Source organism: Zingiber officinale, chromosome 4B (genome assembly GCF_018446385.1).
Source record: "Zingiber officinale cultivar Zhangliang chromosome 4B, Zo_v1.1, whole genome shotgun sequence".
Lineage (NCBI taxonomy): Eukaryota > Viridiplantae > Streptophyta > Magnoliopsida > Zingiberales > Zingiberaceae > Zingiber > Zingiber officinale.
In genome coordinates, this window is record NC_055993.1 from 90,742,459 (window position 1) to 90,769,272 (window position 26,814).

At 40.8% G+C, this 26,814-nt stretch overlaps 1 protein-coding gene across 1 annotated transcript; it reads right to left on the reverse strand.

Moving 5' to 3' along the window:
- Positions 1-22,698: 22,698 nt before the first annotated feature.
- On the reverse strand, positions 22,699-25,463 carry LOC121975483 (ACT domain-containing protein ACR4-like). Its single transcript, XM_042527167.1, has 8 exons — positions 25,289-25,463; positions 24,830-24,902; positions 24,711-24,756; positions 24,496-24,610; positions 24,329-24,408; positions 23,650-24,243; positions 23,437-23,541; positions 22,699-23,245 (listed from the first exon to the last, which is right to left on the reverse strand). The coding sequence occupies exons 1-8, from the start codon at positions 25,290-25,292 to the stop codon at positions 22,907-22,909; spliced, it is 1,356 nt and encodes a 451-aa protein (XP_042383101.1). The 5' UTR covers positions 25,293-25,463; the 3' UTR covers positions 22,699-22,906.
- Between the last annotated feature and the right edge of the window lie 1,351 nt (positions 25,464-26,814).

Sequence of the window (26,814 nt, forward strand, 5' to 3'; positions counted from 1 at the left end):
TTCCCTAGCAACCCTCCTAATGAGCCTCTTAGGCTTTAAAGCCTTGGTCATTTGGGTCTCATCAAGGTCAACTATAGGGGTGACTCCCCTTGTGAACTTGGTAATGGTCTTCCTAGCCCTAGGTTTTGTTCCATAATCGAATGAAACATTATGATAAGTGGGCTTGACCAATTGGGACTTAGGTTTGTGACCCAAACCTTTCTTGTCCTTGGACTTGGGTTTTTGACCCCTAGACCCTAGAGTCAAATCCTTAAGAGCCTTTTCTAGAGAGTCAAGTCTTGACCTCAAGACTTGATTTTCTTTCTCTAATACCTCAAGTTTTGATTTATCATTTTTCTTTGAGGTATTTCTAGGCATGTGTCTAGATGATTTGGGATTTCTATCTAGATTTTCCTTAGCCTTAGATGAGTTAATTCTAGGGTTAGCATTTCTAGAATTGTTCTTATCTAGGCTAACATGCTTGGCTCCTAAGCACATGTATCGATTTCTAGTGTTAACATGCTTATCATTATTGACAATGGCAATAAGACTACTAGCATGCATCCTACTAGAATTGCACGAATGAGCCTTAAAAGATACCTTAGGGTTTGCCTTAGCTCCCCCTATCGATGTGCATCCCTTGTCCTTGTGAGGTTTCCTCCCCTTCAGACATTGGCTCCTATAGTGTCCCCGTTGCTTGCATTGAAAGCACACCACGTGCTTCTTGCCTTTGCGTGTTGGGATGCCGGCTTCCTTGACCTTTGGTGTCGGTGGAGTCTTTCTAACCCTCTTTGGACACTTGCTCTTGTAGTGTCCAAATTCCCTACACTCGAAGCACATTATGTGTAATTTGCTAGAAATTAAAAAGCTTGAGTTACCTAGGGTTGAGGATGGATGAACGCTCTCATCTTCATCCCTTCCGGAGGTAGAAGCTTCTTCTTCTTGCTCCGACCTTGAAGAGGAACTCTCCTCCTCTTCTTCTTTAGATGTTGAGTGGCCCTCAACTTCTAAATCTTCTCCTCCATGATGTGAGCTACTTGGCTCACTTTGCTCCTCTTCATGGCTTGAATTTGAGCTTCCCTCATGGAACTCGGCCAAGTTATCCCATAATTCCTTGGCATTGTTGTAACCTATCTTACACAAGATGTTAGTAGGCAATGAAAATTCAATTATTCTCGTTACCTCTTCGTTGATTTCGGATTTGTGAATTTGTTCTCTTGTCCACTCCTTCTTCTCAAGTGGTTTTCCTTCCTTATCCACCAGAGGAGTAAAACCTTCTTGTACACAAAACCAATTCATTATGTTAGTCATAAGAAAGTACTTCATCCTTACCTTCCAATACGCGAAGTCGCCGCATTCGTAGAAGGGTGGAATGGTGATGTCTTCTCCATAGAGATCCATTCTCTAGCTTTGCTCCCACGGGTGTTGATCCGATGAAGAGCGACCTCGCTCTGATACCACTTGACTAGAGAGGGGGGGTGTGAATAGCCGACCCCAAATCGTCGTTTCTTTCTACAAAACGTGTTAGCGCAGCGGAAAATACAAAGAAACGAAAGAGAAGAAAACCAAACCTTAACACAAGGATGTAACGAGGTTCGGAGATTAGGGCTCCTACTCCTCGGCGTGTCCGTAAGGTGGACGAGTCCAGTCAACCCGTCGGTGGATGAGTCCCCGGAGAACCGGCTAATACAATATACTCCTTGTGGGTGGAGAAACCTCGCCACAAACGTTTGCAACAGCAAACAAAGAGTACAAGTACAGTAAGAAAAGCAATACAATATGAATACAATAGCACTCTACCAATTGCTTGCTTTCTTGTCGACTGGAGGTGAAGCAGCAACTTCACAACCCAAACGCAGCAGCTTGTCGACCACCGGAAGCTCACGCGAAGCTTCGGAGGCGAGCTCAATCAAAGCTCAGTTGAAGCAGAAGCTTTAGCAGAAGAACAGAAGTTCAAGGAAAAGAGAAGAAGTTCTTGTGCAGCAGCTACCCCTTTATACCGCGAAGAAGACAAGAAACTAGCCGCGTCAGAACCCGATCGTGGACCGATCGGAAGAAGCTCGCTTGTTCCCCCGATCGGTCCATGGACCGATCAGGAACCTCTGACGGCCGTGGGGACCGATCGGCCGATCGGTCCCCGCATCGATCGAACAGAAAGTTGCCCAACTCGTGGAAATCTGATCGGTCCCCGGACCGATCCGCCCCTGATCGGTCCCGGGACCGATCAGCCTCAAGCCGATCGGTCCCGCACCGATCAGAAGCCCACGTAACCATGATCACCTTCGTTTGTCATCCGATCGGTCATCGATCGATCGACACAACGATCGGATCGATCTCGCAGACCGATCCGCAGCTTGGTTTTGCCCAAACCAAATCCCAAACCTTCCAAACCAATATCCGGTCAACCTTGACCTATTGGTACATCATGCTTAGCATCCGGTCACTCCCTTGACCTGCTAAGACTCCCCACCAAGTGTCCGGTCAATCCCTTTGACCCACTTGGACTTTCCTCTTCGTGCCAAGTATCCGGTCACTCCTATGACCTACTTGGACTTCCCATCACCAGATGTCCGATTACCCTTGATCCATCTGGATTTTCCCTTGCCCGGCTTCACTCACCAGGACTTTCACCTAGCTTCACTCACTAGGGTTTTCACACTGTCTAACATCCCAGTTAGGACTTTCTCACTGCCTGGCTTCACTCACCAGGACTTTTCAACTGCCTAACATCCCAGTTATGACTTTCCCACTGCCTGGCTTCACTCACCAGGACTTTCCACACTGCCTAACATCCTAGTTAGGACTTTCCCACTTTGCCAAGCTCCCTGCTTGGACTTTTCCCGTGCCAAGCTCCCTGCTTGGACTTCTCCAGCGCCAAGTCTCCATACTTGGACTTTTCGCGTGCCAAGCCCCCTGCTCGGACTTTTCCAGTGCCAAGTCTCCATACTTGGACTTTTCAGGTCAACCAGGTCAATCCTTGACCTAGGGTTGCACCAATAATCTTCCAACCATCTATTCTTGTCTCACATCAAGAATAGAACTCTCTCACGAGTGTCAAACATCAACATACAACTCAACTAGGTCAACCTTGACCTAAGGTTGCACTGACAATCTTCCCAAGTCAAACATCAAAATACAACTTGAGTCAAGTCACCTCGAGTTGGGTCAACCAGGTCAACCTTGACCTAAGGTTGCACCAACAAACTATTCTCAAGTTCCTGTACCGGTCCAGGAAATTTGCTCCGTTGAGCTTGTCCTTCTCAAGGACAGAACGTAGGGAGAAAGAGTTAGTATTCGACGTCATGGTTATCTACAACAGAAAAATGCAGAAAATAAATATCATATTTTTTTTGAATCATTTAATTAGACCTTTAACTAAATGATGCTCCCACTGAATTCTATAATTCATGTGGGACAAGATCCACATCATACTAACCCTTGAGTTAGCTTTGGCTAATACGCCTAAGATTTAGTATGATCGGTAGGTAACGATTTACCAATTACATCTCTATGCAACTCTTGTTTATAGGATTATTATCCGCAGTTATATTAAAACTTGAGTTAGCTTTGGCTAATACGCCCAAGAATTAATATAAATGTGATTTATGTCCTATCTTTCCAACCGTTGGAAGAATGTCTACAGTGAAACTCGATTTAACTAATTATACTCAATCAAATTGAGTCTCTACTCTCCCATGCGTTGATAGGCGGGACCAATATTGTCCCTCCGAACCCAACCAAGATAATATGTGTTGCTCTGCTTTGGCATATTCAACAACACATGTGATCGAGGTAGTGATAGGTATCACGGCACGGTAGACATTTGAGTTGACGCGATTGAGATCTAATCTAATCGAGAGGGTGCATCTTGTACACGATTTAGATCTAATCTAATCGTTAGACACTAAATAATTACTAATTATGCATCACATACACACAAGCAATTAATTAAATTATTTGTGATTAGTCATGGCCCTACTACGATCTTCTCAAGCCAATGAGAAGATCGGATGGTCAACCTAAGGTCAACAACTTCTCAAGCTCCTCCCTTTGACCACCTTGTGTTGCTCGCGCCCTCCTCGTAACTCTGTCTCGAGTGGACCTTCCACCGCTCCAATTTTGTACATTACAATTTTGAAACTCGAGTTACATTCAAGTCTAAACTAATTTACAACAAGAATAAATGGAGAAAGGCACGACGCGCAGGTCGCGTATCAAATATACAGCACACACAATACAAATGATGGCGCACAGGCCGTAATATGAATTACAACATAAATATTTCAATCAAATTGGGTCTTTTGGGCCATGACTACCACGAATGATACATAATTCTAAATTATGTATTTTCTATAATTTTATGTAATTTTTACTATAATTTTTACAATTTTTATGAGTAAAATTTCTGGCGGTTTCGTTTAGCAGGTTTTCGGGCGCAATCGCGGAACGAATCCCCTTGTCGGGCAAGGGGCAGCGCCCCTACCCGTGATCTAACCATCGCGAGTGTTCCTTAGCGATCCTACGGCGCCTTAGCCCGCTGTCCCAAAAGGATTTGGGGTGAAACCTTGCCGTTTCGGAAAAATCTTCTCGGTAGCCGAAGCCTACAAGTGTCTAAACACTTGTGCTTCACTTCTACGAGAAAAATACCCATAAAAAAATCATAAAAACCTAATTTTACAGAAAATTACAGAACCTACACTTTTCATAAAAACGCAAACTAAACTCGTACAAGACTTCGCACGTGGCTCTGATACCACTGTTGGATTTTTCGGGCCGCGAAAATCATTTTTTCGCGTCGCGGAAACCCTGAAACCCCCATGCCATCGGATCCGTGCGAAGTAAAACTTTCGAAAAACATTACTGTTGGTGCAACCTTAGGTCAAGGTTGACCTGGTTGACCCGACTCGAGGTGACTTGACTCGAGTTGTATTTTGATGTTTGACTTGGGAAGATTGTCGGTGCAACCTTAGGTCAAGGTTAACCTAGTTGAGTTGCATGTTGATGTTTGACACTCGTGAGAGAGTTGTATTCTTGATGTTTGACAAGAATAGGTGTTTGGGAGATTGTAGGTGCAACCTTAGGTCAAGGTTGACCTGGTTGACCTGATTCGGGAAAAGTCCAAGCAGGGAGCTTGGCACGCGAAAAGTCCAAGTATGGAGACTTGGCAACGGAAAAGTCTAAGCAGGGAGCTTGGCACTGGAAAAGTCCAAGTATGGAGACTTGGCACTGGAAAAGTCCAAGCAGGGAGCTTGGCACGCGAAAAGTCCAAGTATGGAGACTTGGCACTGGAAAAGTCCAAGTATGGAGACTTGGAAAAGTCCAAGTATGGAGACTTGGCACGAGAAGTCCAAGTATGGAGACTTGGCGAGAAGTCAAGGGAGCTTGGCACGAGGGAAAGTCCTAACTGGATGTTAGGCACTTGGAAAGTCCCGTGAGTGAAGCCAGCAGTGGAAAGTTCTAAGTGATGATAGGCGGTTGGAAAGTCCCGTGAGTGAAGTCACTGGGAAAGTCCTAACGGGATGTTAGGCAATTGGAAAGTCCCGGTGAGTGAAGCTGCAGGTGGGAAAGTCCTAACGGGATGTTAGGCGGTTGAAAAGTCCCAAGATAAGTGAGCGAGAAAGTCCTAACTGGGATGTTAGGCAGGTGGAAATCCTGGTGAGTAGGCTGTTGGAAAGTCCCGTGAGTGAAGCGGCAAGGAAAATCCAGATGGATCAAGGTGATCGGACATCGGTGTTGAGAAGTCCAAGTGAGTAAAGCTTGGCATATGGAGTCGGAGAGGGCTCGTAGCTCGTTCTCCTAACTAGGTTAGAGAGGGCAATCTAAACCTAGGAGTTGGATCGGTCTGCAGACCGATCCGGATATCTCGGTTTTCCGATCGGTCGGTGATCGATCGATTCCACTGATATCAGGAGTTCTGATCGGTCCACGCACCGATCGTGCAACGATTAAAGCGAAGAAAGAGTTCTCGATCGGTCCGTGGACCGATCAGTGTATCTGATCGGTCTCCACGACCGATCGGAGACGCAGCATCGATTCTCTGTGAGAGAGCTGGGATCGGTCCGGGGACCGATCGATAGGCCTGATCGGTCCCCACGACCGATCAGAGGTTCCCGATCGGTCCATGGACCGATCGGACAATGTAAAGGCTTCTTCCTGATCGGTCCACGCATCGATCAGGTTCTAGCTGACGCAACGCTAGTTTCTTCACCGCCTTCTTCGCAGTATAAAGGGGTCGAGGTCACGCGCATGGCTCTTCTTCTTCTTCTTCGCCATCGAGCTGGTGTGCTCTTGAGCTTTGAGCTCTTCGTTTCTGAAGCTTCGTGTGTCCTTCTTAATCTGAGAAGCTGCTGCTTCATCAAGGTTCCAGTCGACAACAAGAGGCAAGCAAGTGTTTTACAATTTCTGTTGTTCTTGTTTGTTGTCTCTATTGTTGTACTCCTTTGTTTGCTGTTGCAAAAGACTGTGGCGAGGTTTCTCCACCCATAAGGAGTATTTATTAGCCGGGTTTCCGGGGATTCATCCACCGACGGATTGACAGGGCTCGTCCACCTTACGGACACGCCGAGGAGTAGGAGCCCTAATCTCCGAACCTCGTTACATCCTTGTGTTAAGGTTTGGTTCTCTTCTCTTTCGTTTCTTTGTTGTATTTTCCGCTGCGCTAACCCTAATCGTAGGAAGAAACGAGAGCGATTTGGGGTCGGCTATTCACACCCCCCCTCTCTAGCCGTACGAAGGATCCTATCAATTACGAGTACGAGTTTTATGCTAGTTCTAAACTAGGAGAAGGAATTACCCTTGATGCGAAGCCCTTCGCGTATCCCGCTCTTCCAAGTGATGCCGGATCTCGAGATTGTCAAGTGTACAACCCTCTAGAAGTATCCACACGAACAAATTGGTGGAGAAAAACTAAACAAAGGTGTGCTAGCACCCTTGATCAGTCACGACAAGAGGAGGAGAGGGAGAGCAAGAAGAGAGAGCAAGGAAGAAGATGGAATGAATGAGCCTTGAATGAAATCAAAATTCCATTCAAACACCATAAGTGGTCGGCCACAATGGGAATTGAAACCCCCATTCTCATTTAATGTGGCTATTAAAGAGATTTGTAACCTCCATGAGGTGGCACACACATGTGCTAAACATGATGATGTGTAACACCATTATTGGCCACTTAATGTCAACTCACAAATGAGGTGGCAAATAGTCAAGTCAAACTTGACTCTTCCTCTTCCTCTCAAGTCAAGTCAAACTTGATTTAATCTCTCTCATGGTTGATCTAATCCAACCATCTAATTCAAGCCAATTTAATATAATGAATCTAATTCATTTAATTAAATTGATTCAATGAGTCATAATCTAAATTAGACTCATTGAACACATGAATCAACTTGAGTCCAACTCAATTAGCCCAATTAGGATTACTCTTAATCCAATTTGATTCATCACATGAATCTAATCCTCTTGGTTCATCATATGAACCTAATCTCTATCTAATTGTCCTTAGTGTGTGACCCTATAGGTTCTTGTAACGTTGGCAATGCCCCTAAACCCATTTAGAAGAATAAGTAATGAGCGGTATCTAGCAACACATCATTACTACCCAAGTTACAAGAATGTTGAGATCCAACATCACCTTGTGACTACTAATTGTGACTCCTCACAATATATGACAAGTGTCCTTCTATCCTAGACATCTAGATTGATCAATGTGAGGCATAGACCGTGTCATCCTCTGACCAATCTAAATCTTGATCTCCAAGTAGACTCACTAAATCAAATGAACTCAATATCTCATATTGACTCATTTAGACATGGCTATGCACTTCGTGGTCTCACTCTATCAAGAATATCGATGTCGCTCCCGTCATATAGGAGGGATAGATCCCATCTACATCACTCACATCCCTCTGCATAATTCGTTACATACCAGTAATCGCCTTTATAGTCCACCCAGTTACGGGTGACGTTTGACAAAACCAAAGTACATAACTCCTTATGTAGGAATCCATGGTGATTTCAGGTCCAAGGACTAGTAGTCATACTAATAGCCACATGAGAAAGTATATGACACTCATATAACGATCCATGATACTTTCTCATGGCGGGTCATTCAGTATACATTCTCCAATGCATATTCATGTGTCAACTTGATATCTCTATATCCATGACTTGTGAGATCAAGTCATCGAGTTGACCTACATGCTAGTCTTATTGCATTAACATTGTCCCTGAATGTTAATACTCGACTAGGAATGATTAAGAATAGTGTTCCCTATATCATCTCACTATCGGTTCAACTAACCGATTGATGTAGGTAAGAACCTTCTACTCAAGGACGCTATTATACTCAGTTTATTTGGCACCAATACAAGTAAGTATAATAACGAAAAATAAATGCATTTATTTATATAAGAATATGATACAACAAGTCCATAATACAATCATCAAATGATTGGTTCTAGGTCTCTAACTAACAATTTTATCGTAGCAAACCAATCTGAATTGGTGCAACACTAATTCAGTCTTAATATTTCTTTTTCTCCCACACTGCTAAATTCAAGACCAAGTCTTGGGATCTGTTTTTTGTCTCTTTGTGTGCAGGATTCAGGGCCTATACTGAGGGTTACAGCACCGTCCGACCTCCTCTATTCAGTGGCGATGACTTCCCATACTGGAAGAAAGGAATGGAAGTCTACTTGAAGACCGACTTTGACTAGCGGTTTAGAGCCACCAGAGGCTACTAGGCGCCTGTCGATAACTCCAAAAATCCAATAGACCCGAAACATTGGAATCCGGAAATGAAGAAGAAAGCCCAGATCGACTTCAAGACACTCAACATACTACAATGCAGGCTAACAAAGGAGGAGCTGAACTAAGTGGGCCTATATGAAAATGCGAAAGAACTGTGGGACAAGCTCACACGAGGGAACGAGCGACGCTAAGGTAACCAAACGAGATCTCTTTCTAAATAAATTATTTAACATTAAGATGTAGGAAGGTGAATCTGTGAGTCAACTCCACGCGAGGATCAAAGACATCCTCAATGGGCTTCATGCCATCGGCCACCAAATGGAGAACCGCGATTTAATAAGGTACGCCCTAAACGCGTTTCCTCGAAATACATTGTGGGCATCCATCATGGATGCCTACAAGATTTCAAAGAATCTTTCAAAGTTAAAATTAGATGAACTGTTTTGTGAACTTGAGCTACATGAGCAAACTAACGCCAAAACCGAGAAAGGTGTTGCTCTTTTTTAGGTCCCTCCAAGGAAAAGTCAAGAATCATTCTTGAATCTGAAGGTGAGTCAGACCAAGACTCAAAAGACGAAGAACGCCTGGTGTACTTGGTAAGAAAAATGTTCACCAGGAGAAAGAAGAACTTCAGTAGAAAAGACCTATAGAAGATCAACTCCACTACCAAACCAAAGAATATGACCTGCTTCGGATGCAATAAGAAGGGTCACTACAAGAACGAGTGCTCGAAGCTAAAGAACGACAAACCCAAGACAACTAAGAAGAAGGCACTCAAAGCAACGTGGGACGAGTCATCTTCAGAAGAATCAGAAGCCGAAGAGAAGAAACACCGGAGCTACCACGCACTGATGGCCCGCGAATCAGAATCGGAGGACGAATCAAAAGATGGGTCCGAACCCGAATCGAGTCACGAGTCCGTACTCGTTTCCAAAGGTTGTGAGGAGGTAAATTTTAATTTAAACAAAAAGTTTTTAAAAGTAATTGCATGTTTAAATAGAAAATTAACTGAACAAGAAAATCAACATAAACTACTTCTTGAAGAAAACCAACAACTCAAGGAACAAATTGAAAAATCAAATCCAAATCAAGTCGTAAAACTTGAGGAGGAAAATTCAATGCTAAAAATTGAAATTAATAAACTTAAGGGGTTATTAGACAAGTTCACAACTAGATCCAAAAATTTGGACCTAATATTAAATAATCAAAAAGGAGTATACAATAAATCTGGACTTGGATACAAGTTTAGCTCAACAAATAAATCATTATTTCACTTATATCTCAAAATAAAAAGCAAACCAAAGCTTGAGTTCCGAAAGCGTGTCTAACCATGCAAGTAGGAATTAATCAATATTATATACCTAAAAATAAAATATATTATGTAAAATCCAAAACCCCAATTCAGTATTCTAACTATAAAATTAAATTAACTAAACCAAAATCAAATAATAGAAATAACCATAAAACCAACTTAAATCAAGATTATAATAAAGTATATTATAATTATAAAAGTAATCGGCATAAACCCAAAACTAAAACCTAAATCTAGATCAATAATTCAGGGGGAGGCTCCATGTAATGTCCCGGCTCGGGCGAGCCCCACCCGGACCGAACCGGGAACGCCACCAGAATTGTCCATCGGGTTGACGACTAGCTCCACACACCACCGGAGGTCCTTTCAGCGTGCTTTGTCCTCACTCACATACACCCTGAAAGGACCTCCGGTGGTCGTGGAGCTAGTCGTCAACCCGATGGGCAATTCTGGTGGCGTTCCCAGTTCGGTCCGGGTGGAGCCCGCCCGGGACGGGGCGTTTTAGATGGTATCAGAGCGACCTTGCGACCGTGAGTGCGCTTGTGGCAGGAGCACCATGGGCACCACCTAGTTGTTAGGACCAAAAGTAGCTAGAGGGGGGGGGGGGTGAATAGCTCGTCGCGTTCGCTCGTTGCTCGGCGTTGCTTGTTTCTTCAAGGGTGTGCAGCGGAAATACAAAGAAACAATCACACAACGCTAACTCGGTTGGTTTACTTGGTATCCACCTCACAAGAGGTGACTAATCCAAGGATCCACACCAACACACACACCCTCCACTAAGTAAAACTCTCCTTTATGGTAACTACCAAGGGCGGAGAAGCCCTACAAGACTCAATACAAGAAGAGAGGGAAAGGATACAAGAAATACAAGCTTACAAGCTTACAATGAGTATAAACCCTAACCCTAGCTTCTCTTCTTGGCTTTGATCTACCTCTTGACTTGGAGAACTTCCAAGATCCTTCAAGAACTGGCGATCTGAGCTTTGTGAGTGCTGTGGAGGAGCTGGCGAGAGATCTGGAGTGAATCGGTGAAGAGATGCCGAAGGAATCGTGCGCCTGCGGCCTTTATCGACGCTAACGGTCGGATCCCGATCGATTCGAATGTTACCAATCGATCGGGGAGGCTTTGGATCGATCCACGGATCGATCCAGAGCGCCTCTGTGCTCTGGAAAAAAGCCTGGATCGATCCACGGATCGATCCAGCGCTTATCGCGCGAAGCAGCAGCGTCCCAATCGATTCACTGATCGATTGGGACATCTGGATCGATCCACGGATCGATCCAGAAGCTCTCTGTTCACTAGAAAAGGCCTGGATCGATCCACTGATCGATCCAGTACTTGGTTTTTGCCCAAAACCAAGTCCCAAGCCTACCAAACCAACATCCGGTCAACCTTGACCTGTTGGTACATCATGCCTAGCATCTGGTCACTCCTTTGACCTGCTAGGACTTCCCACCAAGTGTCTGGTCAATCCCTTTGACCTACTTAGACTTTTCTATTCGTGCCAAGTATCTGGTCACTCCCTTGACCTACTTGGACTTCCACCAAATGTCTGGTCAATCCCTTTGACCTATCTGTATTTCCTCGTGCCAAGTATCCAGTCAATCCTTTGACCTACTTGGACTTCCCAACACCAGATGTCCGATCATCCTTGATCCATCTGGATTTTCCCTTGCCTAGCTTCACTCACCAGGACTTTCACCTAGCTTCATCACTAGGGTTTTCAATCTGCCTAGCTTCACTCACTAGGACTTACCTTCTGCCTGGCTTCACTCACCAGGACTTCCATTCTACCTAACATCCCAGTTAGGACTTCTCAGTCAAGTATCCGGTCAACCTTGACCTACTTGACTCTTCTTCAATCAATTTCTTATTGTCAAACATCTAAACTCAAACCAAAACTCAGCTTGGTCAACCAGGTCAACCTTGACCTGAGGGATGTTGCACCAACAATTTCCCCCTTTTTGATGTTTGACAATACCACAATAACACTTACACTACCACATGTAAGTTAGGCTAATCCTATAGCCTCAATCTTCATGCCACTAGGTAATGAACACATAAATTAAGCTCTTCATTCTCCCCCTAAGAGGGCACACTCCCTCTAGGTAATGAAAGCCTAACTTACACCCATTCAGAGGTCCTTTCATTCTCCCCCTATTGGCACACATCAACCCATCTTTGGGCACACATCAACCCATGCCCCAATTTTGGGTACACATCAACAAATCCATTTGTTGACGACTCTCCCCCTGATAAGTTGATCATCGTTGTTTACAACATCACTCGTTGTGATCAACACGATAATGAAGATCCCATACCCTTCATTTATCCTTAACTTCTCCCTCAATGTAGACAAATACCCAACCTTGAGCATTTTCTAACCACTTGAGTTCCCACCTGAAATAATGAGGATATCCACTCCCCATTTCAAGTTCAAAAGCTCATACATGAGCATTTTCGTTAAAAAAGGTTAACCACCTTCCAAGGTTCATGAAAAATAATTTTTCATGTCTTTAAAGAGTCCCTCCCCCTAAAGACATGGTGGTAACTTCTGTCATTGCACCAACAATGACTTGGAATCCCTAAACCTTTAGGAAACCCAAATTTAGAAGTTTTGAGGTTCAAATACTCAAAATTTGAAACAAACCTCAACCTAAACTTCAATGAAGCCTTCCTTAACCAATCCATCCTTGTTTTCACATGAAAACACCCTTTGTATGTATACAAATGTATTTTAGGGGTTTGGAATGGTTACCTAGACTCAAAGAGGTTCAAAGATGCTGAAATCAGGCCTTCCCAGCCAAAATCAGCAACTTGGATCGATTGGAGTTGGGTTCCAATCGATTGAACCTTTCTGAATCGATCCACTGATCGATTCAGACTACCTGGATCGATCGGCTGATCGATCCAGCGAGCTTCTGCTCGCGGGAGACTTGCCTTCTGAATTGATCCACGGATCGATTCAGGCACTCCAATCGATCCATGGATCGATCGGAGCTCTGATATTTGCTGAAATTCCATTTCAGTCAATTTCAGAGACCCTTAGAATATTCTACAAAAATCTAAAAATCATGAAATTTCGTGTAGACATTATTTAGGGCATACTTAATCATGGAAAAATAGTTTTCTATGAAAATACATCATTTTTTTTAAGGATTGACACAAGCTTGAAAACTTGCTAAAACTTTAGCGTTTTCTTCAAGTTTGTGTCTAACTATTCAATGGTGATTACTATCAAAAGATAGCCCTCACCAAGGTTTTCCAAAAACATTTTAAAAACATTTTCAAAACCAATATCCCATCATGTTCCTTGGGCATAATGCACATGACTTGTACATTAGCTTTCCCAATGATGGGAAAACACATAACTATGTGTTTTGATGAACCTAAAAACTCAAAAGAATGCACTAAATCAACATCTTGAGCTTTGTTCATCATCCTAACATCTCACTTGTATCTAATGTGCACTAAAATACATACAAGTCACCTTATAGTCTTTGTGAGATGTAGATTTTGTTTTTGCCCTAAACTAGGGATCATGCATATCTATCTAGGCATTTTAGAGATATTAGACATCCACCTAGGATGTCACTTGTTAATTAGTGTTGTTAAATGTCATTTGTCCTTAATTACAAAGAATTAAACTTAATGCATGATTATGTTATGGCATACATCAAAAGAAAATAACTTTCAAAAGAAAGATTCCTATAACTACATGATGTATGAATGTCATGACATGGTATTTTTGGTTTTTTCATAATAAAACATGAATGCAAAAATAAACATGATGTCATGGCATATGATGGGCAAACAATCATGGCAAGATTTAGCATAAATAAAATATACCTAGATTAACTATCTAAGTATCCTTAAAATCTTAGCTAAACTTACAACTTAAACCTAGATTGCCCTAAAGTGCTTCAAGAAAGTGACAAAGCCTAAATTGGCATTTCTAATTCCCTTGATTAATGTATGCCAATTGAAAATAAGCATATCCTCAAATGTTGGCATATTTCATTTTTCCACAAGAGTAGCACCTTTAAATTAAGGCCCGGACCGCCTTAAATTTCCTAAGAACATACCAAAATCCCAACTTGGTAGTTCTTCTGAATTTCCCAATATGTGCCATTTAAGATTAAAATCAATTCTTCCACCATTAGGCACATTTTACTCTTTCAAGGAGTAAATAATAATTCCATTTCATTTTCAAAGGTTAACAAAACCTTGAAAATGCTCCTTGAGTGTCAATTTCCTCAAAGTTGGGTTAACTACCCTTCTAATCGGAGTTGACACTCTCTAACCCATTTATGGGGTAGAGAAAATGCTCCTAGGAACCCAACACCTATTGGTGCTCCTTGGATGCTCTAGGTACTCACTAGGGATAACTTCCCTAGATACCTTCCTAGTGACCTTGTTGGGCTTCTTAGAAGCCTTGGTCACATTTTCTAGGTCAACTCTAGGGATAGCCTCCCTTGTGACCTTGTTAGTGACTTTCTTAGACTTCTTAGAAGTCTTAGTCACTTTGGTTGCAAAGACACTTCTAGGGATATCTTCCCTTGTATCTTTGACTTGACCTCTAGACTTAGGGTTTGTTCCATAGCTATATGGAACCCTATGATAACTAGGCACATCCTTTTTAGCTTTGGGTTTGTATCCCAAACCTCTATGGCCATTGGATGGCTTTTGTACCCCTAAACCTAGGTTATGCTCATTTTGCCCTTTTAGGATATTTTCCATCCTTTTTAGGGTCTTTTCCATTTTATCAAGTCTTGATCTCAAGACTTGATTTTCTATCATTAAATCCTTAGATTTTGATTTTTCATTACACCAATGAGCATTTTTGTTTTTGGGCTTGTATCTATTATCCTTAGTGTTCTTGCCCAAGTGTCCATCTACCTTCCTAACCTTAGGTTGGGTAGTTTTGGCATGTAGGGCCACATGTTTTTCCTTAAAGCCCTCATGCTTCCTATTCTTATGGTAAATTGCATTAAAATGATAAAAATTAGAATTATCATGCTTTTTACCATAATGTAAAGGGGTAGGCTCAATAAAAGATACCTTCTTCTTTACCTTGGAGGCTCTCCCTTGACTAGTGCCTCCTTGAGCCTTGACCACCTTCTTCCCCTTGGGGTATTGACTTCGGTAATGCCCCTTTTGATTGCAAGAGAAGCATATAATATGCTCCTTGCTCTTCTTTGTGTTGGGGATGATTTCCTTGGGCTTCACCTTGCCTTTTTGTGCCACTTGGCCCTTCTTCTTGGCCAATTTAGGGCACTTGCTCTTGTAGTGCCCATGTTCCCTACACTCAAAGCATATAATATGATTTTTATTATTAATTGAAATATTTATACCTTTGCTTGTAGGGGTGGCATCTTTTCCTTTGGATCCGGAGGTAGAAGCTTCCTCTTGATCGGACCTTGATTCTCCTCCATTTGATTTTTCTTGACTTGTGGAGGTAGAATCTTCTTCCTCCTCTTCGTCTCTTGACCCGGATGTAGATGCTTCTCCTTCTTCTTGATCCGGCGTCACCAAGGATTGCTCCCCCTCAATCCTAGAGGTGGAGGCTTCATCATCTTGAATATGAAACAAGGAGTATGCTCCCTCCTTGTTCCCTTCGTTGCATTCCCTTGAGGATGAAGCTTCTTGGATTTCCTCTTCTTCGGAGGTTGAGCATCTCTCAACCTCGGAGTCCTCCTCTTGGTCTTGCTCCAAAGAGTCACCCTCTCTGGATACTTCTTGCTCTTGTACAGTGGAGAGGATCTCTTCATGAAGCTTGGCCAATTTACTCCATAATTCCTTTGCATCTTCAAATTCTCCAATTTTGCAAAGGATGGTGCTTGGTAATAAATTAACCAAAAGCTTGGTCACTTTGTCATTTGCATCGCACCTTTGGACTTGCTCCGAGCTCCATTTGCTTTTCTTGAGAGGCTTGCCCTTGGAGTTTGTTGGAGCTTTAAATCCTTCCATTAGAGCAAACCATTGCTCTATCTCCATCATAAGAAAGTTTTCGATTCTTGATTTCCAAGAATCGAAGCTCATGGAAGTGTACGGTGGAGCCACCCTTGTGTCAAATCCAAGTCCATCTTGGAATTGCATCTTGAAGTTGAGCTTCTTGAAATCTTTGACTTTTGATGAATTTGCTTCAACTTCTTCACCCTCTAGCTTTTCTTGTTATGCTTGACCCTTCCGGCGATGATTCCGGTGAAGAGCAACCTTGCTCTGATACCACTTGTTAGGACCAAAAGTAGCTAGAGGGGGGGGTGAATAGCTCGTCGCGTTCGCTCGTTGCTCGGCGTTGCTTGTTTCTTCAAGGGTGTGCAGCGGAAATACAGAAAAACAATCACACAACGCTAACTCGGTTGGTTTACTTGGTATCCACCTCACAAGAGGTGACTAATCCAAGGATCCACACCAACACACACACCCTCCACTAAGTAAAACTCTCCTTTATGGTAACTACCAAGGGCGGAGAAGCCCTACAAGACTCAATACAAGAAGAGAGGGAAAGGATACAAGAAATACAAGCTTACAAGCTTACAATGAGTATAAACCCTAACCCTAGCTTCTCTTCTTGGCTTTGATCTGCCTCTTGACTTGGAGAACTTCCAAGATCCTTCAAGAACTGGCGATCTGAGCTTTGTGAGTGCTGTGGGGGAGCTGGCGAGAGATCTGGAGTGAATCGGTGAAGAGATGCCGAAGGAATCGTGCGCCTGCGGCCTTTATCGACGCTAACGGTCGGATCTCGATCGATTCGAATGTTCCCAATCGATCGGGGAGGTTTTGGATCGATCCACGGATCGATCCAGAGCGCCTCTGTGCTCTGGAAAAACGCCTGGATCGATCCACGGATCGATCCAGCGCTTATCGCGCGAAGCAGCAGCGTCCCAATCGATTCACTGATCGATTGGGACATCTGGATCGATCCACGGATCGATCCAGAGGCTCTTTGTTCGCTAGAAAAGGCCTGGATCGATCCACTGATCGACCCAGTACTTGGTTTTTGCCCAAAACCAAGTCCCAAGCCTACCAAACCAACATCCGGTCAACCTTGACCTGTTGGTACATCATGCCTAGCATCTGGTCACTCCTTTGACCTGCTAGGATTTCCCACCAAGTGTCTGGTCAATCCCTTTGACCTACTTGGACTTTTCTATTCGTGCCAAGTATCTGGTCACTCCCTTGACCTACTTGAACTTCCACCAGATGTCTGGTCAATCCCTTTGACCTATCTGTATTTCCTCGTGCCAAGTATCCAGTCAATCCTTTGACCTACTTGGACTTCCCAACACCAGATGTCCGATCATCCTTGATCCATCTGGATTTTCCCTTGCCTGGCTTCACTCACCAGGACTTTCACCTAGCTTCACTCACTAGGGTTTTCAATCTGCCTAGCTTCACTCACTAGAACTTTCCTTCTGCCTTGCTTCACTCACCAGGACTTCCATTCTACCTAACATCCCAGTTAGGACTTCCCAGTCAAGTATCCGGTCAACCTTGACCTACTTGACTCTTCTTCAATCAATTTCTTATTGTCAAACATCTAAACTCAAACCAAGACTCAGCTTGGTCAACCTTGACCTGAGGGATGTTGCACCAACACTAGTGAGGGAGGACGTTGTGTCTTTAAGTGGGGGTGATTGTAATACCCCGGTTCTGAGATTCTGGTAAAGTATGACTTAAAAAGGTTAGATGATATTATCCATATCACCAAGGTGGAGCTAGTCGTCAACCCGATGGGCAATTCTGGTGGCATTCCCGGTTCGATCCGGGTGGGGCCTGCCCAGGCCAAGGCGTTACAGATGGTATCAGAGCGACCTTGCGACCGTGAGTGCGCCTGTGGTAGGAGCACCAAGGGCACCACCTAGCGAGGGAGGGCATTGTGTCTTTAAGTGGGGGTGATTGTAATACCTCGGTTCTGAGATTCTGGTTAAGTATGACTTAAAAAAGTTAGATGGTATTATCCATATCACCAAAGTGCACCTTCTTTTCCGGAAGCCCAAACTTAAGAACTCCAAAGTTAAGCGTGCTTGACTTGGAGAAATCTGAGGATGGGTGACCTCTTGGGAAGTTTTCCAGGGTGTGTGCGAGTGAGGACAAAGTACACTGAAAGGACCTCCGGTGGTTTATGGAGCTAGTCGTCAACCTGATGAGCAATTCTGGTGGTGTTCCCGGTTCGGTCCGGGTGGGGCCCGCCCGGGCCGGGGCGTTACAGATGGTATCAGAGCGACCTTGCGATTGGGTGTTTGGTCTAGTGGTATGATTCTTACTTGGGGTGCGAGAGGTCCCGAGTTCATGGCCCGCCCGGGGCGGGGCGTTACAGATAGTATCAGAGCGACCTTTCGACCATGAGTGTGCCTATGGCAGGAGCACCAAGGGCACCACCTAGCAAGGGAGGACGTTGTGTCTTTAAGTGGAGGTGATTGTAATACCCCGGTTCTGAGATTCTGGTTAAGTATGGCTTAAAAAGGTTATACTATCCATATTACCAAGGTGCACATTCCTTTTCGGAAGCCTAAACTTAAGAACTCCAAAGTTAAGCGTGCTTGACTTGGAGAAATCTGAGGATGGGTGACCTCCTGGGAAGTTTTCCAGGGTGTGTGCGAGTGAGGACAAAGCACGTTGAAAGGACCTTCGGTGGTCTATGGAGTTAGTCGTCAACCCGATGAGCAATTCTGGTGGCGTTCCCGGTTCGGTCCAGGTGGGGTCCGCCCGGGCCGGGGCGTTACACTCCAAGTTAGTTGGCACCTCCAAAAATAGTCTACCCTGTAGGGTAATTATGATTAGCTTAAAAAGAGACTAAGTTTAACTTGACATACGGTACTGGTATAGTTTTAGATGATAGTATGTTAGGGAAACTCAATCTATGCATATCTAGGAAGATATGATTTCGACTTGATGTATTTGGCTGAGTGGAACTAACTGAAGCTACCCCTTATGGATCCTAACTAGTTAGACCAAGGTTTTGTACTAAGTTCCGTGGATAGGACTATTTGGAAAACTTCGAAGGCATGGTTACTATAATGATGTCCAGGTGACTCACCATAGCCTAGAAGTTTATCCAAAGAATGTCTGTTTGTTGAGCTTAAAGCTAAACCTGAATCTAACACAAAGTTAAACCAAACCCTAAACATTGAACTTAACTTCATCTCACAAAAATTATGCGATTTCCTGATTGAAAACTTAGATCGGGTAAGATGACTAAGGATCAAAATTAAATGAAATGAAATTAAATGAAATTAAATTAAATTAAACTAAACTAAATTAAACCAAATTAAATTATATTAAATTCAAAATTCAATTTCAAATTATTTTAACTTAAAAAATTAGTTTAACTTAAAAATTTATTTTAACTTAAAACTTATTTTTTCAAAAAACAAATTATGTTAAAATTATTTTAACTTAAAAAATTATTTTAACTTAAAAAGTTATTTTAACTTAAAAAGTTATTTTAACTTTAAAAAAATTATTTTAACCAAAAAAAATTTAAAAATTATTTGAACTTAAAAATTATTTTTAAATTTATTTTAACCTAAAAAATTATTTTAAGTTAAAAATTATTTTAAAATTATTTTAACTTAAAAATTATTTTTTTAAAAAAATTATGTTAAAATTTTTTTAATTTAAAAATTATTTTAACTTAAAAAATTATTTTAACTTAAAAAAATTATTTTAACTTAAAAAATTAGTTTAACTTAAAACTTATTTTAACTTAAAAATTTATTTTAACTTAAAATTTTATTTTAACTTAAAAATTAGTTTTTTTTTTAAATATGTTAAAATTATTTTAACTTAAAAATTATTTTAGCTTAAAAATTATTTTAACTTAAAAATTATTTTAACTTAAAAATTATTTTAAAAAAATAAATGATTTTAACTTAAAACATTATTTTAAAATTATTGTAAAATTATTTTAACTTTAAAAAAAATTATTTTTTTAAACAAATATTTTAACTTAAAAATCATTTTAAAATTATCTTAACTTAAAAATTATTTTAAAATTATTATAAAATTATTTTATTTTAACTTAAAATTTTTATTTTAATTATTTTAACTTAAAATTTAGCCTTTTACATGCCATGTGGTAGTCATTGTCTTAATTTGGTGATTTGTGATATGGCAAAATCTTGTGTCAAAGAAAAATCTTTTTTTGAAGCATGTCAATGCATGTATACAGGGTTCTCCAATTCTACAAAACGTTAGAGTATTTTACTTGATTATTTGGATAATTTGACACTTAAGTCATTGTGCGTCACGAGGTGGGAAAGTCATATCGAAAGTGTCAAAGCCATTAAATCACAAGTTGGGCAAATCAGAGAAGCTTTACTTAAGGTAGCTGATTTAACTGATGATGCAAGATTATCAAGGGATGCTAGATTGTTAGCAACACATGAACTTAATAGCTTTGAATTTTTGTTAAGCTTGGTAATTTGGTATGATATTCTCTACAACATAAACTTTGTCAGTAAATCCTTACAATCTGAAACGATGCAAATTGATGTTGCAGTGAAACAATTGAAAGGGCTTGTTTCTTTTTTTGAGAATTATAGGGAAAAAGGATTTGCATCAGCCATAAATTCTGCTAAAGAAATTGCTTCCAATATAGGAGTTGATCCTGTATTTCCTGAACGACGACAAACTTCTAGAAAAAGATAATTTGATGAGATTGCTAATGCTGAAAGAGAACCGCAAAAAGCTGAAGAATGCTTTAGGACTGATTATTTTCTTGTTGTGGTAGATATTGCTCTTATGGAGTTGAGGAGTAGGTTTGAACAATTGAATACTTTTAAAGAGATATTTGGATTCTTGTTCAATGGAGAACAGTTAATGACATTGGATGAAGATGATTTGAGAAAATGTTGTGTGAATCTTGAATCTGCTCTAAAAAAGAATGATCTGTCTGATATTGATGCATATGATCTACTTTTGGAATTACAAATGTTGCAAGAGATGTTACCTCTGGAAGCATATGACACAAATAAATCTTGGACGGCCATTAAAATTTTAGAGTTTGCATTGAAAATGGATATTTTTCCTATGGTCGTGGTTGCTTATCAAATTTTACTGACTATTCCTGTGATTGTAGCATCAGTTGAAAGGAGCTTTTCAAAGTTAAAATTATTGAAATCTTATTTGAGAACTACAATGAGTCAAGAGAGATTGAATGACTTAGCGATCCTTTGCATGGAAAAGGACATATTGGAGGATATCTCAAATGACGATATAATTGATGACTTTGCTTCAAAAAATACAAGAAGAGTATATTTTAAATAATATTAATTGTTGAATAAGTTATTTCAAAAAATCATTACATGTTCTCTAAAATATAGTTTCTTTAATTACATATTTTGATTTACTTTGATTATGATATATAATTAATTGTTTTAATATATATTTGATTTTTTAAGTTAATGCAAAAGGGAGGGTCCAAATGGCCAAATCTATAATTTTACCCCGGGAGTAGTTTTTCTCAGGACCGCCCTTGGGTAGATTATTGATTTTCTTGATCACGTGGCACTGAGGAAATACCTCAGCATCACATTCCATTTACACAAATTCTTCAGTTTTATCTAACTCAGCTTCAACTTAAGAGTATGTGGTGAAAAAGGACTTGCACGAGCCATAATAAGTCAAATTCTTTGAATTGTTTTTGTCATTCAATTCAAATAGATTATCATAAGAATTGAAGCATGAAAAAAAAAAAACAGAGATATTTTGGATAATCCTCCTTGTTGCTGTTAATGGAGATGATAGGAAACAACAAGAGTATGAAGCAGTTGCAGTGCAGCATTAGACTGACACTGCTTGCATCAGATGATTCCCTTCATTCCCTTTCCCTCTAGACCTGTTATTATTTCATGGAGATTCCTGAAAAAGTCTGTTGGTAAAAAAAACTACTAAGCCTTCAATAATAGGTGTCAGTTGGTATGCATCATCATCTCATGTGAATGAAGACTGACTCAGAGGACATCAGGCATGTGAAGCCTGAGTACTTGATTCACCTTGTTATCTAGAAGAAAAGTGAGTGATTGCAGAGGAGACAAGGAGACGTAGGACCCAATGGGACCTCTGTTCTTCAGTTGCTTCGCTGAGTGTTTGAGATAAAAGAGTAGTTATATGAGATAGAGTTCATGTCATTATGGGACACACCTAGGAAAAGAACAAGACACACGATAATGTGCTCAGCTGGGCTGAATCAAGATCAAAAGCCATCACCTTCTCCTCTTTTGATTGGCTCCAGCTTGGTTGGCTTGCATATTGTTTACAGCGTCACACCCCACGCCACCAATTATTCTTTGTGATGTGAGTAGTCATTGGACTCCACTTGTCTTCCAATAGCTCGTGGTGTGGTCAAGATCTAGCTCTGGATTTTGAGAAGCAATTCCTGGATATTGCATTATCCATGGCGAGATTGCATGTGGGGAACTGGGGTTTGAGTCAGAAACAGTTTCTTTGATTGTGATTATCAAGGAAACTTGGATATCAATGGAAAGTAGGAAGAAAGAACAAGATGAATGCATCTAGACAGACTCGAATGTAACTTGGAGAGACTAAGATTAACAAACTCACATACTTCGCTGCAACAAACTTGTCAAATTTCACAGTTAACAAGATATGTAGTTTACAATGTGAGACAATTTGATCCATACGAAGAGAATTCAGAAATGAACTTTGGTTATGCATTGATATTAACATTCGTATGTACATGATATGGATCGACAAGCTGATCCAAGCACCCAGCTGTAACATTTTTACAACGAGTGCTTCATTTTGTTCCCTTTGTATTCCTTATACCAAAGTGGGCGTATTTTGCACGATGAAGCAACGGCAAACAATTATGTACACGAGTGGACGAACAAACAAACCTAAGTGTAAGACCTAATTAATCCAAGATTATAAAGTGATTTTGACCTGAATAAGCCACCAAAGAGCAATCGGGTAGAAGACTCTTGTGGAGATTTAAGTTCATCAGAATTGCCTTTCACTTGTAGCACTGTTTGCCCTATCTCGGATCGTATGTCATCCAAGGTCTTTGGGTCAACTGAATTACCAGCAACATCGCGGACGTAAAATGTGTTGATAGCTTTACCATCTCTTGTAGACACTTCAGCTCTTGTGACTGTCAGGCCATGCTCACGGAATATTCTCGTGACATCAGATAACAGACCCATTCGATCGCTTGTAGACAACTCCAACTTAAGACCCTGGAAGTATCAAATAGAAGAAGGAAAATGAGCAAGGAGGATGACAAAGTATCATGAAAATGTCACTAGGTGATATAGGATGTCATATGCTGAAACATGGGCCAGCAACATAGATGCGTGTAATTCTAAACACAACTATAATCAAATGGTATGTGAAACTTAAACTGCATATTAGAGTAAATCAGTTGCACCTCAGACACTCTCCTCTCTATGGCTGCTTCAAGGCACTGAACAACTCGCTGACGCTCAGCTTCTGAGTTAACCACGGAACCATCTATATGTCTAATGCAGTACTCCTTCATAATGATAGGAACATATAACAATCAGTATCACACTGTTTCATCAAAGTCTTTTTTGTGTGTGTGTGAGTACTAAACACAAAGTAAAGCCTTAACAGAAGATACCTGATAAGCTTTTGGGCCCTCTGCGTCGACGCTTCCATGGAAAACCACATACTGCATATCCGTCAAAGTGCAAACTGTATCGAAAAGAAGCTTTGGCCTATCCTTACATTGCACTGTGACAACAGAGCAATCCTTGTCAAACCAGTTAATGACAGTAACCTTTGGTCGGCAATGCTCATTCTCATTGTCCTCATCTGACTTCTCATAATCCCTATCATCAAACATCATTTGATGCAGCCTCCTCTCTTTGTGGGTGATACCCATTGAAACCGCAGTCTTGGCTCTCCTATGCCTGTTGTTTCCATTTAGAACATTGCAAAGGAGCTGTTTGATTTTAGAGAGCCTTTGGGGGTCAGTAATAGCAGAACCTGTCTCCTCATCGGTCACCTGCATCACTGCTGCAGCTCTAGCGTTGTGCGTCCACACCTCGGCACTCACCACATTGCATTTTAGATCAGTGAGAACTGAACTAACTTCAGAGAGCAGGCCAGGGCGATCTGCCCCAGTTAGCTCAATTGACGTGTGATCAGAGGACGAAGGCATGAAATCTACAGATCTACTTCGTGATGGTTCAAAAGAACCTTCCCCTATCGACTACAATAACAAGGCATTAGACCATGTCAGCTGCTGGGCACATACCACAATAAGAGAAAACATGAAGATGGAGCAAAAAGTATACTTTTCTGATGCAGTCCTTTATATTTTCCAGTTGTTTTTGAGTCTCAATTTTTTTACCATCTGTATCTGTCACTTTAAAAACTGCAACAGTCCAAGAAGAACAAATCCAATTAGCATAAATCACAAAAGAATCAGGAAGCTAGAGGAGCTGTTAAACCAATGAAATACCATCCATGAACCACCCTCCATCAGATGAGATATAAGCTTTCTTGATAATGAGATTAAGGTCTATAAGGACCTGAACAACTTCCAAAAGGATTCCATATTTATTTGCACTATCGACCTATGCCAATTGCAAAGAACAAAACCAAGATATCATAAATCACAAACACCAAGGTTCATTCAAGGAGAAACCAGCAGGGTATCAGAAGATCATAGATTACCTTAATAACCGTAGCATTTGGGCAAGAATTATTATCGATAACAACCCTAACAAGAGAAAGAAAGGATCAGAAAATTCCAGATTCAAAAGCGACAACTAGATGTAAGAGAATTTACATACCGTGGAGGGTTCATTCTTCGGATGAATTTCTCATATTCATCGTCACTGTCCCAGGAAGAACTCGAATCTCCATCTACATAAGAAGTTACAATTTCGAGAAATTAGTAGCCTAATCCGCGCGTAAATCTGCACGGCCAGTTCAAAAGCTCCTTCTTTTCCATCAAGGAAGCACGCATTCGACGCAAAATCGCAACAAAACAGGCTTATACTAAGGGAAAAAGCGAACAAACAAGCGGAAAAACAAAACCCGCAGGAAACTCAAACAAATAGGAATCCAGACAGAAAATTTTCAGGGGAAAGGGAGAAAAAAAAATCCTGCAGCGCGAGCAACTCGAATCCAACCAGAACTGGCTGGAAGTCAAGCCATAACAAAGGGATCGGTCGAGGCCACGAAGGGAAACCAAATTCCCAACAAGAAACGAGAAACAACGATCCAACGAGGGCAGAGCGAACGCATACCCATCTGCGCAGTGTTTGGTCGGAACTCGGAAGCGTCGCTCGCCTCTCCCGTCCGCCCTCTCGCTCTCTCGCTCTCTCGCGAGCTGCGCTGCGCAGGGAGAAAAACGCGATCTTTGGCGATCAGCCGTCGGACGCCACGGTGAAGGAAGCGGCGCAGGTTAAAAAAGCGCTCTTTCGGCGTACGAATACGTACGATTAATGTATGCGGAATAAATTGATGTACCTGACTCATTCAATTTTATTAAATTCTACGTATAATAACGGTAGAAGCCGTCGTTATTCCAGAGCTGCGTTTATAAAAGAGAATAATATATTTACAGGAGAATTTTATTTCGTCTTCAAATATCTATTCGTGTTTAAATGACTTTTAAAATATTTTAAAATCATGAAAATACACGATGTGAATTATTCATATAACTAAGAGTATTTTTTATCAAATCTCTTTTCAATATTTTTTCTAAAATATATCGAGGTTTGTGTTAAATAATAGCACGTTTTCATTTAGAATCAAACTCGTAGCTTGAACACTTCAACGGATGACACATCACGCAACTAAATATGGCAACAATTAAAACTTGCTTTTAATTATTTATTTAATTTTTCTTAACTTTGTTAATATTTTAAGAACTTTTTTACGAAATTAATATTGAAGATGATATCGTGTTGCCAACCACTACTACTGCAATTGAGAACTTGGGATGTGAATGGCGCAGTCGAGCTGTCCACTCCTGCGTCTTGACCATTTATATTATTTGTAGTCATCTATAATTTATTTTCTTTATTATCTAAAAATACATTAATGGAGATATTAAAAGTAAATGAATCTATCTTTTACCATATATAAAAACTTGGGATGTGAAGCCTAATAATATTGTTTATTTAATTGTGAAGCCTAATAACGTTGTTTATTTAATTTGTTTTTTTTTCTTTTTATAAGTATTTCCATTTTTCAAATAAGTGAATTGTCTTTTGTTTTCCTTCTTATTCATTTTCACGATCCTTTTTTTACCATGATCATCTCTACAACTAAGACGATCCTTTTTTTACCATGATCATCTCTACAACTAAGACAAAGAAAGAGAGAAATTAGAGAGTAAGTTAAAAAATAAAATAATCTGGTGCACAAAATTCTTATTAATACAAAAAAAAATTAATAATATCAGTTAACCTTATTGATTATTCCGGAGGTGATCAATTTAGTTCCATAAAGAATTATCATCGGTCATCAGGATAAATCAGAAAGCACACTCGACGATCAATCTAAAAATTTAGCATCTTTTAATTACACCCTTTAAATCATATTAATTTTATTGTAGGTAGTTTTTTCTTATTTACGTGACTCATGATTAAGTTTGACTTTGCAAAAGATATTAAATTTTTGTTTAAAAAAATAAATAAATTAGACTATGCTTTACAAAATCTGGCATATTTATCGAGTTGATTTTCTTTGGAAAGTCAAATTATTAAATTAACCAAGAACAAATGAAAATTGGGCTTGGGCTTGGGCTTGGGCTTTCGAGCCACAA